This window comes from Austrofundulus limnaeus, unplaced genomic scaffold (genome assembly GCF_001266775.1).
Source record: "Austrofundulus limnaeus strain Quisiro unplaced genomic scaffold, Austrofundulus_limnaeus-1.0 Scaffold119, whole genome shotgun sequence".
Taxonomy (NCBI): Eukaryota; Metazoa; Chordata; class Actinopteri; order Cyprinodontiformes; family Rivulidae; genus Austrofundulus; species Austrofundulus limnaeus.
Window position 1 is genome coordinate 1544373 of NW_013952521.1, and position 17096 is coordinate 1561468.

The 17096-nt window shown below is 44.1% G+C and overlaps 2 protein-coding genes across 3 annotated transcripts in view; both read left to right on the top strand.

The window, feature by feature from the left end:
* The window catches only part of LOC106522024 (inward rectifier potassium channel 16), an 8852-nt gene extending 3509 nt beyond the window's left edge, over window positions 1–5343 (top strand). Inside the window, exon 2 of the mRNA XM_014014865.1 lies at window positions 3577–5343. Coding sequence (XP_013870319.1) covers window positions 3587–4840 — 1254 coding nt within the window. The 5' untranslated portion in view covers window positions 3577–3586 and the 3' untranslated portion in view covers window positions 4841–5343. The remainder of the gene's footprint in view (window positions 1–3576) is intronic.
* A 7377-nt stretch (window positions 5344–12720) lies between these two features.
* Window positions 12721–15983, top strand: kcnj2a (potassium inwardly rectifying channel subfamily J member 2a). 2 transcript variants are annotated; one of them, XM_014014867.1, is made up of 2 exons: window positions 12721–14035; window positions 14139–15983. In XM_014014867.1, exon 2 carries the CDS (start codon window positions 14363–14365, stop codon window positions 15635–15637), a length of 1275 nt encoding a protein of 424 aa, XP_013870321.1. In that variant the 5' UTR covers window positions 12721–14035; window positions 14139–14362; the 3' UTR covers window positions 15638–15983. The 2 variants fall into 2 exon arrangements, with proteins under 2 accessions (XP_013870321.1, XP_013870320.1); XM_014014866.1 differs by having other exon boundaries at window positions 12721–13100.
* The last annotated feature ends 1113 nt before the right edge of the window (window positions 15984–17096 follow it).

Genomic DNA, 17096 nt, shown 5'->3' on the forward strand with positions numbered 1-17096 from the left:
GTATTTATGTTTTACCTAATTCTTCCATCATCTTTACCCATTCCTTGTGGACAGCTGCTGGACTCTTTACTCTGAACAAGCAGGAAGTAGAAACGACTTTTAGTGCAAACAAAACGATTCTTATTTTCAGCAGGTTTTAAACATGAAAACATCTAAATTCACATCATGTTGTTATAAAAGTCTGGGTACAAAATGACCAAAAAGAGAGCAGGTTGTTTTTAACCTTTAAATGTGTAATTAACAATAATCTGTTTCACAGTGAGTTTAACATCAGCTTTGTGTTTAATTAGTTAAATAATTACGYCTTAGATTGTCTTTTGATTGACAGGACGTTACAGTTTACAGTGACCACGACAGGTCCAAAACAACCAGAACAACCTAAGAAAATATAAACTCGTCACACTCCTGGTAATCCAATCTGATTGACAAAATCTTGACAAAATAAACAGATTTTTTTCAGGAAGTCTAATAAAGAGTTAATTAAAGTGGACATATCCTGCAAAATCTGAGCTTGTGGAGTTACAATTAGGATGAGTTCAGACCAAAGCATTGCAGTTCCTCTTTATGTAGACCCCAACTTAATTCAAAATATTCAAAAAGAAGAAGCTCTTTAATTATATTTAATCAGCTGAGCAACCTTATGCTGCTTGTGTGGGGTCACCTGGGTTCAGCAGGAGGTCCTACAGCTCAGCTCTGGATGGATTGGGTTCAGACTAACAAACATCCATCCATCCATCCATCCATCCATCCATCCATCCATCCATCCATTTTCTTCTGCCTATCTGGGGTCAGGTCGAGGGGGCAGCAGCTTCAGAAGGGAGGCCCAGACCTCCCTCTCCCCAGCCACTTCTTCCAGCTCCTCCGGGGGAACTCCAAGGCGTTCCCAGGCCAGCCGAGAGACAGTGTCCTTCCAGCGTGTCCTGGGTCTTCCTCGGGGCCTCCTCCCGGTGGGACGTGCCCGGAACACCTCACCAGGGAGGCGTCCAGGAGGCATCCTTACCAGATACCCGAGCCACCTCAACTGGCTCCTCTCGACGTGGAGGAGCAGCGGCTCTACTCTGAGTCCCTCCCGGATGACCGAGCTTCTCACCCTATCTCTAAGGGAGAGCCCAGCCACCCTGCAGAGGAAACTCATTTCSGCCGCTTGTATCCGGGACCTCGTTCTTTCGGTCATGACCCAAAGCTCATGACCATAGATGAGGGTAGGAACGTAGATCGYCCGGTAAATCGAGAGCTTCGCTTTCTGACTCAGCTCTCTCTTCACCACGACGGACCGGTACAGCGCCCACTTTACAGCAGYRGCTGCGCCAATCCGCCTGTCGATCTCCCGCTCCCTTCTTCCCCCATTCGTGAACAAGATCCCCAGATACTTAAACTCCTCCACTTGAGGCAGGGCGACCCCCCTGACCCGGAGAAGGCACTCTGCCCTTTTCCGGCTCAAGACCATGGCCTCGGATTTGGATGCACTGAGCCTCATCCCGGCCGCTTCACACTCGGCCGCGAACCGCTCCAGRGAGAGCTGCAGATCTCGTTCCGATGAAGCCAACAGGACCACATCATCCACAAAAAGCAGAGATGTGATCCTAAGGCCACCAAAARGGATCCCCTCAACACCTCGGCTGCYCCTAGAAATTCTGTCCATGAAAGTAATGAACAGAATCGGTGACAAAGGGCAGCCTTGGTGGAGTCCAGACTAACAAACAGATGTGGATAAAAGCAAATTCAGTGACAGGTCTGAACAACCCCCCCAAAAGTTCAGGTGAGCTGTTTGGAGGTTTGACTTCCCTCGTTGCATAGATATCAGGGCATTTAGGATGGCTCTGAGATACTAACAGGAAGTTCTTCTATGACTTAAAAAATGAGCTCCTCGGGCACAATTAAGCTGTGTAACAAATCAGGYGTTGTGACCCAGGTAGGCCACACCCAACGTTGGCCACACCCAACGTGGGCATAAAATGCTGAGAAATTAGACGGTCTAACCTTTAGATGACAAATGTTTGTGTGACCACGCTGCCCCACGTTCAGGCAGAAATGATCTGTGTAACAAATCAGGGGTTGCAGCCCACGTAGMRCACACCCCCTGCACTTATTTAAATGGTAAAATGGCTTGAACTTACATAGCGCCTTATCAAGTCCACTTGGACCTCAAGGCACTTTACACTTCAGACATTCATCCGTGCACACACATGATGGTAAGCTCGGCAGGGCTGCCATGCACCTGCGCCACCGGACCCTCTGACCACCATCAGTAGGCAAGGCGGGTGAAGTGTCTTGCCCAAGGACAACGACTGGATGGAGGATCGAGCCGGCGACCTTTCCCTTCCAGGACGACTCCTCTAACCAATCCACCACAGTCGCCAAAGAATRTACAAACACATTCTTTGGTCTGTGATGATTTTCTAAACTCTGTTGTAAAAAAAAAAAAAAGACAAAAAACAGTTTATGTTTGTCTGTTTAGTTTGCTGACGACACAATGAATCCTGGGATATCGTCGGTCGTGTAGGATCCTCAGACGCAGCCCACGGSGTGGCGCAGTGAGCAGCCCACAAACGCGCCCTACGTGGGCTGCAGCCCCTGCATTGAGGRGCAGCTCTGATGTTGGCTGTAGCATGAAGTGACTCCTGATCGGATGGATTTAAAAAAGGAGAAAAAGCTCTCTGTTTTAACCGATTGGTCTTTTCTTTTTGAATTCACCACGACCTTATTCCAGTTTCTCCAGCGTCCTCTGGAATGTTTTATTGAATCGTTGACATCTCTTTAACCTCCACACACAAAAAATGTCTTCAACCACAACTTTGAGGCAACTAAAAACCTGTTGCGTTGTTGGGATCGTTACCGTGTTTATTTACTACTGTTGGTACTCTAAATGAACTTGGTGTCCTTAGTGTTGGAACGTTTTGAGTACTTGCAGAACTTTATGACAATTAAAGTTCTATTTTTAACTCTCCGTGATAAAACTTTAGCTTTTACGTGGTTACTCATCTACAGCTGCTGCTCTYAAGGAATCTGTAGAGTGAAGAAGTAAACGTTCCAGTTTTTTTAGTGTTAAGTTTCTATTTTTAACCAATAACCCGCAGAAGACACAGAAAACAGCAAAAGGGAACTATTGTGATGAGTTTTGAATCTCCAGGCAACTTTCCCATTAAGATTTAACCTTATTAACACAAAACAAGCCGGCTGGAAAAAGAGAATCACAGGAAAACATTCCCAGATTGCAACAAGAATAGATCTCCAGTTCAATCAGATTGAAAAGAAAAAAATGCACTGGTGAGTGTATTGAAAAGTAAGAATAATTTGTGACATAATAAAGAGATGAAACACATTTTTCTTCCTGACAGATGCTGTTTTTGTCACTAAGGTGRATTTCTTTAAAGGAAGTTGGACATTTTCAGTGTCTGGTCCACTTCAAACCTTTTCATTCCTTGAACAATAACAGCAGCTGGAAAAGAAAATTGTTGGAAAAAAGCACGAGTTTTCTGTATCAGAGCAACAACAAAAAGAAACAAATGCCACCATCTTTCAGTGATATCTGTTTGCAACCAAATAAATTAACAACCATTTCCTTTTCCTCCACAGACCGTAAAAAATGCCAACGAAATATATATCTGTGAGCCCCACCAGTGACATCAGCGTGAAGACCGAAAATGGAGCCCACCCAAAGAAACAGCGTTACATRCGTAAGGAGGGCAACTGCAACGTCTACTTCCGCCACGTTCCACACGAGTGGCTGCTGTTTGTCACCGATATCTTCACCACGCTGGTGGAGATCAGGTGGAGGGTGATGCTCCTGATCTTCGCCTCGTCCTACATCCTGTCCTGGCTCTTCTTCGGCATCCTGTACTGGGTGATCGCTCTGGCCCACGGAGACGTCAGGGACCACAACACCGAGCCCTGCGTGTTTGAGGTGCGCAGCTTCATGGCTGCTTTCCTCTTTTCTCTGGAAACCCAAACCACGATCGGTTACGGGTTCAGAGGGATGTCRGAGAACTGCATGGTCGCCATCATTGTCGTCACCATTCAGGACGTCATCAGCTGCTTCATCGACACGTTCGTGATCGGAATCGTGGTTTCCAAAATGGCCTCGGCCAGAAAGAGGGCGCAGACCGTTGGCTTCAGCAGTCACGCAGTCATCAACCTTCGAGATGGTTCTCTTTGTCTCTCCTGGAGGATCGGGGACTTCCGCAGGTACCACATGGTGGAGGGCATGGCTCAGGCTCAGATAGTCCACACCGAAGAGCACTCAACAGGGAAAGTTGAGCTGAGCTATGAAGACCTGACCATCCAACAAAAGGACATTGTCCTGGTCACACCCACCATCGTCTTCCACAGGATTGAACCTGGCAGCCCGTTGTACAAGATGGGTTTGGACGATCTACGGAAAGCCAGCTTTGAGCTGGTGGTGTCGTTTACCTACACAGARGACTCCACGGGCATGCTGCATCAGACCCGGACGTCGTACACGCCTGATGAGATCCTCTGGGGTCATCTGTTCCAGGAGATGATCAGGGTGAACAAGCGGCACTACAAGGTGGATTACAATTTGTTCAATCACACCGCAAAGGTGCACATCCCCATGAGCAGCGCCGAGGGTTACGACCACAAGAAGCGACTGGAGCTCTCTGCTCGACTTTCACCGCGGCATTCGTCTGGATGTTCTCCACGGCCTTCTCCGAAAACCAGTCCACAAAACCATCACAGCAACTGCCTGAAACCTCCGGTGGTAACAGTGGAGCTGATGGGCGACACCAGTTCCAAACCAAACAATACAACGTACCAAGGAGAAGGTCGTCAAGACTCTGTGACTGTCCCAGACGACCTCAGTCCTGAAACAGATGTCTAAGACTTTACAAAAATTTGAAATAAATAAACTGAGCCAACCATCTAGAGAGAGACAATCCTTCGGGGGTAGTGCTGAGAAGTTTGTAAAGGTTATTTTCTGCTGCTCATCTGTGGTCAGGTCTTTAGACCTGAGAGGATCCACTATCCCTACAGCCAGTTCTGAGTCTGCCTCTGGGTCTCCTTCCAGTACCTGGAAAACCAATCAGGAGGAATCCTAACCGGACCACCTCAGCTGACTCCTATCAATYAGGAGGAGRAGCAGTTCTAACTGGAGCTCCTCCTGGATGATGGGACTCCTTTCAGACTGTGAACAGCAGTTCTTCTAAACTGGGAAGCCATTTGTTACTCAACCAAAAATTATTCCAGATCTAATTATTAAAACTGCTCATCCGTCTTGGACATTGTATTTATAAAATGTTTTAATTAGTTTAAAATATTAGAAGATGTGCGAGTCTATCAAAGATGCAGGTTAATCATTAGGATAATAAAATGCATTTATTTGTCTTCAGTTTCTTTTCATTTGTCGTTCGTTTCAGTTTCAACTTGATTTTGATGACATGAAGACACAGGAGGGCTGGAAAGGTTTCTCTTTAACTTTATAAAAGCCAAAAAAGCAGAACTGAACATAAAACCCATCCTGACCTCAGAGATAAGGTGGCTATAACCATTTTTTCAACCAACTAATGAAAATTTTGTGTGAACTTTTAAAATGTCGCAAAAGAAAAAGAAATGTGAATTACCAGTAGGTGTGTTTCCGTCTACAGTTTGGAGCGAATCAACCAGGCTAGGCAAAGCATTATTTCATCAGACATTGACGTTATGCATGGCTGTAATAAACAGGGAAGTAGAAGTTGCAAACAAGCAGGGACCAAACATCTCGGGACAACGGAGATAAGTTTTTAGGAATGTGTTGTAATTGTTCTGTGATATCAACTAGTATCGGTGATGTTACATGCTGTCCAGAGACAGAAAGAAAATGAATGGGTTCAACATTCAGAAGGCAACGTCGCTCCCTCTCCATTCATTTCCTATGGAACTGGTGGTGAGGCGACCATCACTTGTCCTCCAACCAAGCGACGGGTGAAACTCGTTCAAGTGAAATTTCGAGCTCGTACACGTAGAGGTGCACACTTGCATCAGAAAGTTGAAAAACGTTCAGATTTTGTCGCTGTCACTTGGAGCTACAACCAATCAGCGAAGGTTTCATTGACTGACCAATGATCCACGAGCATGCTAACCACTTTCAACACTGATTTATTTGTGTTGGATTTAACTATTTTTATGACAATTCACAAAGTGATTACCAAGATACTCATAAGAAACCGTATGGGAACTTGTTGGTGCCAGGGTAAAAATGTCTGGTAAGTTTTCTCTACATGAAGCCCATACATGTCAACCCCTCTGACGTTTAGCTGCATCTTGACTCTCAAGAATCCATAATGGTGATTTAACTTAATTTTATTAAAGTTTTTTTTCCATCCTACAGGCGCAAAAATAAATCTGAAACTGTGTAATGATGGGGTTTGTGAGTTTCACTGAATGCTCAGACACCAGAGACGATTTAAGGATTTTATTAAATRTGGAGCAGCAGGATCGGGACCGACACGTCACCGGGACACGGAGGTCTAAACAAGAAATGACCAGGTTAGTGACTAACCAAGACAGCGGCAGAGCTTTGGAGCAGTAAATAGTCACTAACCTTTTTAGTACCAGTGTTTTGGAAACTTTGAAAGACTTTGAGAGTCTCAGGCGATGGTGGTTCCTGGCACTTCTGTGTTTGGCGCTGCGGCGTGGTATGCAGGCTTGAGGAGAATCCGTGAGACAGGCGTGGGTCAAAAACATGTGGTCAGAGAGCGGTGACAGGTTAAGGGGGTCAGACTTAACTCTTGGTCGTGGTACACYYMCGGGGMTCGAGATCCGGGGGTCCGATGGCTGGGCAAATCCAATAGGGGCTGAGGCGAAAGGCAGGAATCCAAAAACGAGAGCGAGGGTCAAAACCAGAGAGACAGAATCCGAGACGGTGGCAGACAGGGGRGAGGCAGGAGACGTGGAACCAGAGGACATAAACAAGGTCGTAACGTGGCAGGCAAGACAAGACATGGGATCYCTGGAAAAACTACTAGGTAAAACCGTTCATAAATCTGGCGCTGGACTGGTAGTGACTGAGGGAATATATACTGAGGGGAACAGGTGCATGACATGATCTAGATTGGAATTTCCGTGATGGGAGGGGTGAAACAATGAGCAGATTGAAAGCAAGAATACTGGGATGAATAAACTAGACTTGATAAATGCAGCATGACATGGTAGAATCTTGACAAACTGAGTTGTTGTTTTTTTTAATCCATGAGATTTCCCTGTACGTCCTGTAAAAACCTGCAAAATGTGTGTAATTGACGAACAATCCAAATCTTGACGTGTAATGAAATCGCATCTTAGCGTGCATTTTTATACGTTTTCAAAATCYTTAGCATCGCAACATTTGTTTAGTTTAATGAACACCATTTGGTTTTCAACCACCAGTAAACTCTTCAAGAAGAAGAATTTCTTGGAGACAAACAACCGGATAGCACGATTTGCAGCGCTGCCGTTGCCACGTCAGAACCAGAGGTGAGTAGTAACTAGTTACATTTACTTAGTTATATTTACTCACTTGCATGTACTTGAGTAACGTTTTGGAAAATATGTACTTTTAGGAGTGGTTTTATTGCACCACACTTTTTACTTCGAGTAATATTATTATAAAGTATCACAACTCACAGTTTAGTTTGAAGTGAGACGTCTTATTTGTACACAAGCTTTGTTTTTATTATAATTTCTATCTGCTGATATTTACAGTACAGTAAAGTACAGTAAACAGTAAATATAGTCACAGGATGTACTTAACCCTGTTCTAGTTTCAAATATTTTATAAGAAAATTTTGAATTGGAAAAGTGTTTCTTCTGCTGGGATTTGTTTTGTAATTAAATTAATTTTCATTATTTTAGTCTTTAAAAACACCAAAATTTAAACAATACTTTCTACAGTATATTCTGTCAGTCTGATGACATAATTTTAAAATATTAAATCAGATGTTATGATCAGTTTGTACATTTTTTTACTCTTGAGTAATTTATTGGACAGCTCATTTTTAAATTTACATGAGCAAAAATATGTTGAAGTACTGCTACTTTTAATTGAGTACAACTGTTTTTAGCAGTAAATGGCCGAAATACCCCGTGACCCCGAGGTATTCTATTGAAGATTTTCCAATACTTTTATGAATTACATGGTTGGTAGAACCCCAGAATGCAGGACTTGGTGAGTTTAAGCAAAAAAAAAATTTATAAAAGAAAACAAATAGCTGACGTGACAGCAAAAATGAACAAAATCTTGAGCATGAGCTTTGATAAGAACATGAACACCAAACAGAAACAAAGATCTGAACAAGACTGGAGATGGAGAACAGAATATAAAGGAGAACTAACGAGCAGAAATAAGAAYCACCTGGGAGAGAGACATGAAGAACAGGTGAGAGTGGGCGGGGCCTGGAGCAAAGACAGACAGGAGGAGGCAAACAGAGAGGGACCAAAATAACACAAGAACCCAGACAAACCATAACAAATACACCAACTTTGAAGATGTCATCCTTCATCAACCCAAACACTGTATATTTGTTGGTAGGTGCCTGTAAATGGAAACATTTGGCACTCTACCCACCTCTGGTCTGAACTTATTTGGCAAATGCATCATCCTTTTTATGCATTAACTTTTTTTTTAGATAAAGCCACCTCAATCGTGGATAAAAACCTTTTTTTTTTTTTTTTTTGCAAAATTGAGGACGTTTTCAAATTTTGCAGTTTCTATCTACTTTTTTCTGATGGTCCAAAAGGTGTCACTGTTTCTGATCACCTTTTAAATGAGCCAATCTGTGTGGAGCWGATAAAAACATCAGAACAGAAATACTGAATAATAGTGAAAACTAGACTGAAGTCATTTTGTCCCGAGTGTTTTTATACTGAACAATGGGGACGATCAGGGACGGAGATGATAGAATTAGGACTAAATTATACCCCAAATGTTTAGTCAGCTGTGAGGTTCTTGTCCTGCCTGATGRGGTTTTGGTGATGCTCCCAGTCTCGTGTTATCCTTCGATTCCCATTAATTCAGGCCTGAGTGATCCTGGCTGCAGTGAACAGACAGACCGGCCTCATTCCCTCTCTGAAAGCATCAGAAACAATTAAAACAGTTGCATCGGMTTTTTTTTTTCATTGTGGGTTAATTATACAGCGAACAACTCGAGCAATTTTAAAAGCAACAAATTGGTGCTGAAGTTTGAATTATTATGGATTTTCTCTGATCCTCGCAGAGGAAGGAGCAGAGAGGGGAAATAAATTTTTCCACTTTGACCAACAGATTATTTAATTCACCAGCGGTGAGAAAACTGGAAGTTCTTGTTGAATTCTAAGTGTTTCTGGCCAGCCAATAAAACATTAATAACCCAACTATTACCAAAGCTTTGAGCAAATAAAACAAACCATATCTCACTCCGATCTTTTGGCCGCAGCTTCTTATAAACGAAGCAGGTTTTGGACTCGGCGCTGAGGCTGAAGTTTGTTTTTCAAATGGAGACGTTCTGATATCAGATGCTCTCAGAGCGCCCGTGTTTTTGGTCTTCCAGGTCTGTCTGACCTTGATGATGAAAAAACGATGGACTCGGTTCAAATGTCTGCCCGCCAAAAACTGATGGATCACGTTAAGTTAAAGAACCCGTTGCGGCCTCACTGCGTTCTCCAAGAAGAGTTTTCACCAGCAACAGAAGAGAAAAGGTGGGAGTTTCAGGTTTAGGCCGTTTAACACCTTTTTGTTGTTGTTTTGATGAGAAATTCTCCAAAAATCTATTTTAGTTTCAGGACGTTTTGACATTAGGAGCTCTGACAAACTAAATGAGCTGAAGAAAACTGGACCCAGAAACTCATATGAGCTACTTCCAGACCTCCAGAGTCAAATAATAATCTGTCAAACAGACAATCTTTAGTAAACTATGACAATGAAGAGAGAGGAGGGGGGGTTAACCTACCCACCTGTCAGCAGATCTCTGATTGGCTGATCTAAAAGACAGAAAACAACAAGTCTTTTTATCTGAACTCTAAAAGAGTCAAAACATCTCTTTATGATGTAAAAATAAATAGAAATAAAACTGARATTTTTAGAGTGAATGAGCTGAATGTGTTGTTTTATTTTGAAAACATTACATAAAAATTCCAATCAAATCATCGTTTTAGTTCAAGTTATCCAGAAAAAAACTAACGAGGAGATAAAGTCTGCTTATCTGACACCAAACAGAAACGTTCTAAAAGCATCTTTTTGGATAATCACTAAACAAAAGAGACCTTTTCTGTTCATAAAGTTGTGATTAATGAGGATCTCCTGCAGATGGACCGGCTCGGCATAGGCACTGTAGGCAAGTGCTAACGGCACCGTCCATCTAGGGGGGCGTCTCTAATGAGGGATTAAAGCTGTATTTTATAACTTTTATCAGAGTGTTAATTTACTCTGTATAATAATCACTGGTTCCTCAGGTTGATAAGGTGTTATATGGTGCAGAGGATGTTTTGTGATAAAAGTGTGGTGCAGACTAACTCCTGGTGCTCAGTGTGGAAACAGAAAACAAAATAAAGAGAATAAAGCTTCAGTTCTGATCTCAGATAAAGTTCCTGTTAAAATCTGATTTTTGATGTTCATAAATACAGATTTTATGCATACGTGTCAACTTGTACGGATTGTCCGTAAGTTATGAGGATTTTACGTCATTTTGCAGGTATACGGACGTACNGTGTGTGTGTGTGTGTGTGTGTGTGTGTGTGTGTGGGAAGTTACAGTGCCTGATTCATCTCCATCATGACTCAGGTTGTTTCATGTGCTTATTACATCCGGGAACAGTTTCCTCTCTGAGACTAAAATCAGATTAAAGTCACGTGTGGATCAGAGTTTAATTAAAGGCCTATCATTCTGTTGATAAACACACACACACACACACACACACACACACACACACACACACACACACACACACACACACACACACACCTGTGGGTGCGAGTTGTATGGATTTTTTGCAAAATTTATGGATTTTTGAGGCTTTTTACACAAGTAAATGTCCAAAGAGGTTGACATGTAAGTTTGTTTTATTAATCCCATGAATTTTTGTAAAATGCTCTTCAAATGACTGGAAAAATGCTTACAATCTTGCCCAGGGCACCAAATTAGCCAGAGCCAGCCCTGGCAGTGGTTATATGTGGCCCAGCTAAATAATAAAACAACAATTTTACAAGTATATGTTGCTTTAACATCAGATGCAGCTTCTATTTATGATAAAATGCTTTGTCAGCATTCTTTTTTTTTCTGATTCTGATAAAATTTGTGCTTCTTGCATCAGAAAAATACACTTTTTAATAAACAAAAGTCTCAAAAACAGARGGGCTGACTTTTAACTAACTTCATTCAAGATGGTCGTCAAAGTTAACTTGTTTTAACACAAAKATTTGGTCGTTTTCACAAATATTAAAGTCAGTTTTCTTGTGAAAGRAGCTGAGGGTCATTTATCAGGTGGCGGGAGACGTGCATTTTCTTTCTTGTACTTCTGAACATTTGTTCTGACTCGGTAAATAACAAACACATTCATCAAATCACTTGTTCAGGACTTCAAAACAAAAGATCCACAATTAAAGCTTGAGTTTTCAGAGTTGAAGAAAAGCAGTGAAATAATATTTACTTCTTGTTCCCATCATCAGCTCGTTATTATTCCAGTGTTTTCATAGCTCACTCCTCTAGATGCTGCTGCTGAGACACCAGCTGTCTGGGTTTCCTTCAGCCCAGCCTCCAGCCCTCCACCTTGTGGTCCAACACGCAGCTCTGGCTCGCCGCACGCAGCGCTGCAAATTGGGCATGGAAAACAAACACACTCACGGCGTGCACAGCGCTCTGACACAGGTGGTTCGGCCTAAATATGTGCGCCGCTAAAAATAACCAGGGCTAAAAATACGAGTGGGGGGGCTGGGAGGAATGGAGCCCTCTGAGATTCTTTGTGAAAACCACGAAGCTGAGGTTGATGTTTGGGATGAATTGGTGCTCAGGAAGACCACACGCTTCCAGACCAGATTACAGAACAACAGAGTCTCAACATGTGAAGCAACTGGATCTGGGAGACGGTGGGATCCTGATCCAGGCCCTTCGTTGGGTGACTCAGTGTTTCCGACACAACTCTGTTTCCAAAGCAGCGTTCAGAAATTAGGATCTGTAAAAACAACACAATCACTGAAACCAGGAGGTCTGAGTCTGCTTTTTGTTTTGGTTTTAGTTTACGTGTTCGCCGCACAAAAACTCTGACACCCTGATGGTTCGCTTTCCTTTCCTTTCATTCATGATTCCTGCTCTTCCTGCAGACTTTATATAAAAAAACATCCAAACATGATGTAATCTATAACAAAACCTGCAGAAAATCAGCAAATAAATACTAAAGTTTAAAGAAAACAAATGATAGAAGTAAATTTCTTTGATTCATCATAAAAATCTACAGAAACATTTAAAAAAATCTTTGGACTCTTGTAGGTTTTATAGTTTTCTTACAGCAACTGTTTGTGTATTGGTCAGGGAGTGACAGGGAGTGTGTGGTTACTGTGGTGACCACAAGGGCAGCAGTTTGAAGAATTTCTGCAGATTTTACATCAAACGATGACTTTAATCTGCTTAAATCAAGTTATTTACTTTTTCTTTTAACGTTTTTAAATATTTCATTGTTTGGTTATGTTTGTTTTAATGATCCTGAATTTGTTTCTCTGCAGATATTTTTTTTAATGTTTTAGCTAATTTTGTTCCTACAAGTGAAAATAATGAAGTTATTTTTTTTTAAATCAAAGTTAAAACTTCTTTCTGAGTCTTTCCAGGGCAGATTTAGAAGTTCTCCTGATGACAAAAGTCAGATTTAATCCCTGGTTGAGCTTTAACTGCACGCTGGTCCCTGAACGCATCACTCGCATCCTTCAGAAACCTGCGGAGCGCGCGCCTCTCCGCGCTCCGCTCCTCCGCTCCCATTGGCCGGCCCCGGAGCCGGGAGGGGGCGGGGCCGAACCGGTGCCTGCGGTTTTATAAACGCGTTGGAGAACCTCACTGCGAAGCACTTTATCAGAACCGGTCCTCCGGAGACACGAGGGACGCGTCAGCCCGGGATGAGTGAGGCGGCCCGGATTATATTTCAGCTGGAAGATCCGATACGCAACAGGTAGATCCACCTTTCACTCACCTGTTCAGGTTAATTATTTTATCATTAGATTAAAGCAGCCGGTGAGGTTCTGATCTGAGCCGAACTCCCCGCAGACTTCCGGACCCGTTTTWACGCACAAAACCCGCCAAAAGGCTCACCTCGTTTAGATTTTCAGAATAAAGTTCTGATTGGAAAGTGACACCTGCTCACATCAGCTCAGATCAGACCTTATAAGGGACTTAAAAATTAAAAATGTAGTTTTTTTTTATTAGTTTGTTTTAAATTTAGATCCAGTTCATTGAGTTTTATTGTGGGATCATTTGAACACAACTCAGCAGGAAGTTGCATCAGACAGCTGTAGGTGTGAAACAGTTTGATGGTTCACTTCTCATCTTTGACTCTTGTGTCTCAGAGAGGAGTTGGCTGATTAAAACATAAAAAAAAAAAAGACAGCAGGGAGCTCGATTAGGACTTTGTTGCCAGGACAGCTCAAACTAATGAGAGGTGCTTCAGGGGAGCTGGGAGATGTGCAGCAGAGAGTCGGACCCCCTCCTGAGGGCTTCGAGTCAACAAACTGTGCATCTGTGCTGCACATCAGAGGACAGATCAGAGACACTCGTCCGTCAACGTCCATCAAATAAAAACATGCGTTCRCTTATTTTGCGTTAAAGTTGTAAGAAAATGTGTGAGTGTGGATTAAAAMTTGGCAGCTCTGTGGAAAACCTGTTCCTGAAGGCGGCGAGTCGTAACTCGGGACCTGAGCTGAGGCGAGCAGGTCAGCGAGGAGCAGCCAAGAACAACATGTTCTCTTCGTAAAAAGGCCATTAACTGGATTTAACCGTAATTACTGCCTGACCTCTCTGTTCGCGTCGAAATGTCGAATCGGAGCGGCGTGTCTGCTGAGGCTGGTCCTGGTTCTCCTCAGGCTGCACACATGCTGGAGCTGATCAGCTGTAATGAGCTGTCTGTGTTTTATGTTCCATTAGTGCCTCGTTTCTTTACAACTGACACCAAGCTGTTTCCTCTAACAAGCCTCTCCGCTCTGTGTTCCTGCAGCAGACCATGAGGATCGGACCCCTGAGGAAAGAGGAGTGACTCCCCCCCCACACGTCGCTTGTCGTGCTCCATCTAGAGGCGTCCCTGCAGCCGCCTCATCCCGTCACCATTTCTTCCCGTAGTTGGACCCCGGAAGCGTTTCGAAACTGTTTCTCCAACGCTTTTTCCAAAAACTCAGACTGTTTTCTAAAGCAGAAGCAGCGCCGCCCTCCCCGGCTGAGGTGATGGGAAGCGTGCGAGCCAGCCGCTATAGCACCGTGTCATCCGAGGAGGACAGCATGAAGCTCGCCACCGCCGCCGCCGCGCCCAACGGCAAGGCCAAAGTGCACACGAGGCGCCAGCCGCACAGCCGCTTCGTGAAGAAGGACGGCCACTGCAACGTGCAGTTRGTCAACGTGAGCGAGAAGGGCCAGCGCTACCTGGCCGACATCTTCACCACGTGCGTGGACATCCGCTGGAGGTGGATGTTCGTCGTCTTCTGCCTGGCCTTCCTCCTGTCCTGGCTCTTCTTCGGCTGCGTCTTCTGGCTGGTGGCCGTCTTCCACGGGGACCTGGACGGCCACGCCCAGAAGTGCATCTCCAACGTGGGCAGCTTCACCGCCGCCTTCCTGTTCTCCATCGAGACGCAGACGACCATCGGCTACGGCTACCGATACGTGACGGACGAGTGCCCCGCCGCCGTCTTCGTGGTGGTCTTCCAGAGCATCGTGGGCTGCATCATCGACGCCTTCATCATCGGCGCGGTCATGGCCAAGATGGCGAAGCCGAAGAAGAGAAACGAGACTCTGGTGTTCAGCCACAACGCCACGGTGGCCATGCGGGACAACAAGCTCTGCCTGATGTGGCGCGTGGGCAACCTGAGGAAGAGCCACCTGGTGGAGGCGCACGTTCGGGCTCAGCTCCTCCGGTCCAGGGTGACGGAGGAGGGCGAGTTCATCCCCCTCGACCAAACGGACATCGACGTGGGCTTCGACAGCGGGGTGGACCGCATCTTCCTGGTCACGCCCATCACCATCGTCCACGAGATCAACCAGGACAGCCCCTTCTTCGACATGGACAAGCAGGACCTGGAGGGCGCCGAGTTCGAGATCGTGGTCATCCTGGAGGGCATGGTGGAGGCCACGGCCATGACCACGCAGTGCCGCAGCTCCTACGTGGCCAGCGAGATCCTCTGGGGCCACCGATTCGACCCGGTGCTCACCGCCGAGAAGAACTGCTACAAAGTGGACTACTCCCGCTTCCACAAGACGTACGAGGTGCCGAGCACCCCGCTGTGCAGCGCCAGGGACCTCGCRGAGAAGAAGTGCCTCCTCTCCAACTCCAACTCCTTCTGCTACGAGAACGAGATGGCGCTGGAGAAGAAGGAGGACACGGACGAGGGGAACGGGGGCAGCGTCGGGCCCGACGGCACCCAGATGGACAACATCTCGGAGCCCGAACACCATCAGGCCATGGTGCCGCTGGACGCTCGGGCCATGAGGCGGGAATCTGAAATATGACCGCGGGACAAGCCGGAAACAGACTCTGTGCTCTGAAAGGCCCAACGAGCCGGGCCTGGAGGAGGAACYGTACTGCTGCGAGAAGCGTCGGGACTTTCTGCGTCTTAACTCCGACGGCGCACAGCGTGACTCGGCTCAGCACAGACCCTCCACCGACTCTCCACCAGTCCGGCGTCCGCCAAGAGGAGGCGGTCCGCCGCCGCCGCAACCGGCTCCGGCCGCTCCGTCTGACCAGAGCAAGACGTTTTCTGTAGATCCTCTTCGTTTAGTGCTGCTAGAAAACAGAAGTTAAACACTTGAGCTTCTCTCTGTCTGACGCTTTTTTTTCACACYGAACCAAAAAAAACAGAAAACAGAAAAGGAAGTCTGGAACAAAGAAGGTACAGAGTATTTGTTTGTGAGCTGGTCTCAGAGCAAGTAGGAACCACTGATTACAGTTTCTGTAAGCAATAAAGATAGAAACGGAGCGACCGGCACTGATTCTCTGGTCCTTTATTAGTCCGGACGACCGCTGGAAGCTGGTCAGACTGGTCAGACTGGTGGGAACACGAGTGGAGAAGTATTACCACAAACTGTCAGAATCCCTGAGCTGAAGGAAGAACAGGTGAATCTGAATGTTTTAAAAGTGCTGCTATGTTGTTGCTTCTGTTTCACTTTGTCGCAGTTGGTTAAGAAACTAAAACAAAAAAAGCCAAAGAGTGTTATTATTATTATTATTATTATTATTATTATTATTATTATTATTATTATTATTATTATTATTATTATTATTATTATTATTATTATTATTATTATTATTATTATTATTATTATTATTATTATTATTATTATTATTATTATTATTATTATTATTATTATTATTATTATTATTACTGTTATATATATTTCTTAAAGCCACCTGATTAGATTTGGTACAGAGAATTAGATCTTTTAGGAGTTTTAATACAGTTTTTTAAAGAATGTGTGTACAGTTTATTTTATTTTTTACATTTTTTATCGAGCCGCTTCATCAAGCCTTAAACCCCAGGAGTCCAACATGAAGTTTAGGAGAATTTGCTGAAGTGAAAAGATGATATATTTTTAAAATTTCCACCTTGAATCGAAGGGTTGAAGAGAATCTGATGCTCTGAAGTTTTCAGCTGAATTTCTCCTGTAAGTTACTGTAAGCTCGCTCCGGCAGCGTTATTTCCTGTACGTTCAGTTCGAATCAGACGGAGAGCCTCTCGGCTGCATCAATCTACACCTGTAAATACTTTTATGTTTGTGTTTTTTGTTTTTTTTGTTCTTTTGTTAGCAGTCTTCCAAATGTACTGCAGAACCACAGAATGTACAGATTTTTGTATTAATATTATTATTATTATTGAACATGTTATCATATTGCTGTTTTTCAATAAAATGTCTGGACAAACAGAATCTGATTCTTTTCTTTTTGAATTATTTCTAAATATAAGCTTTAAAA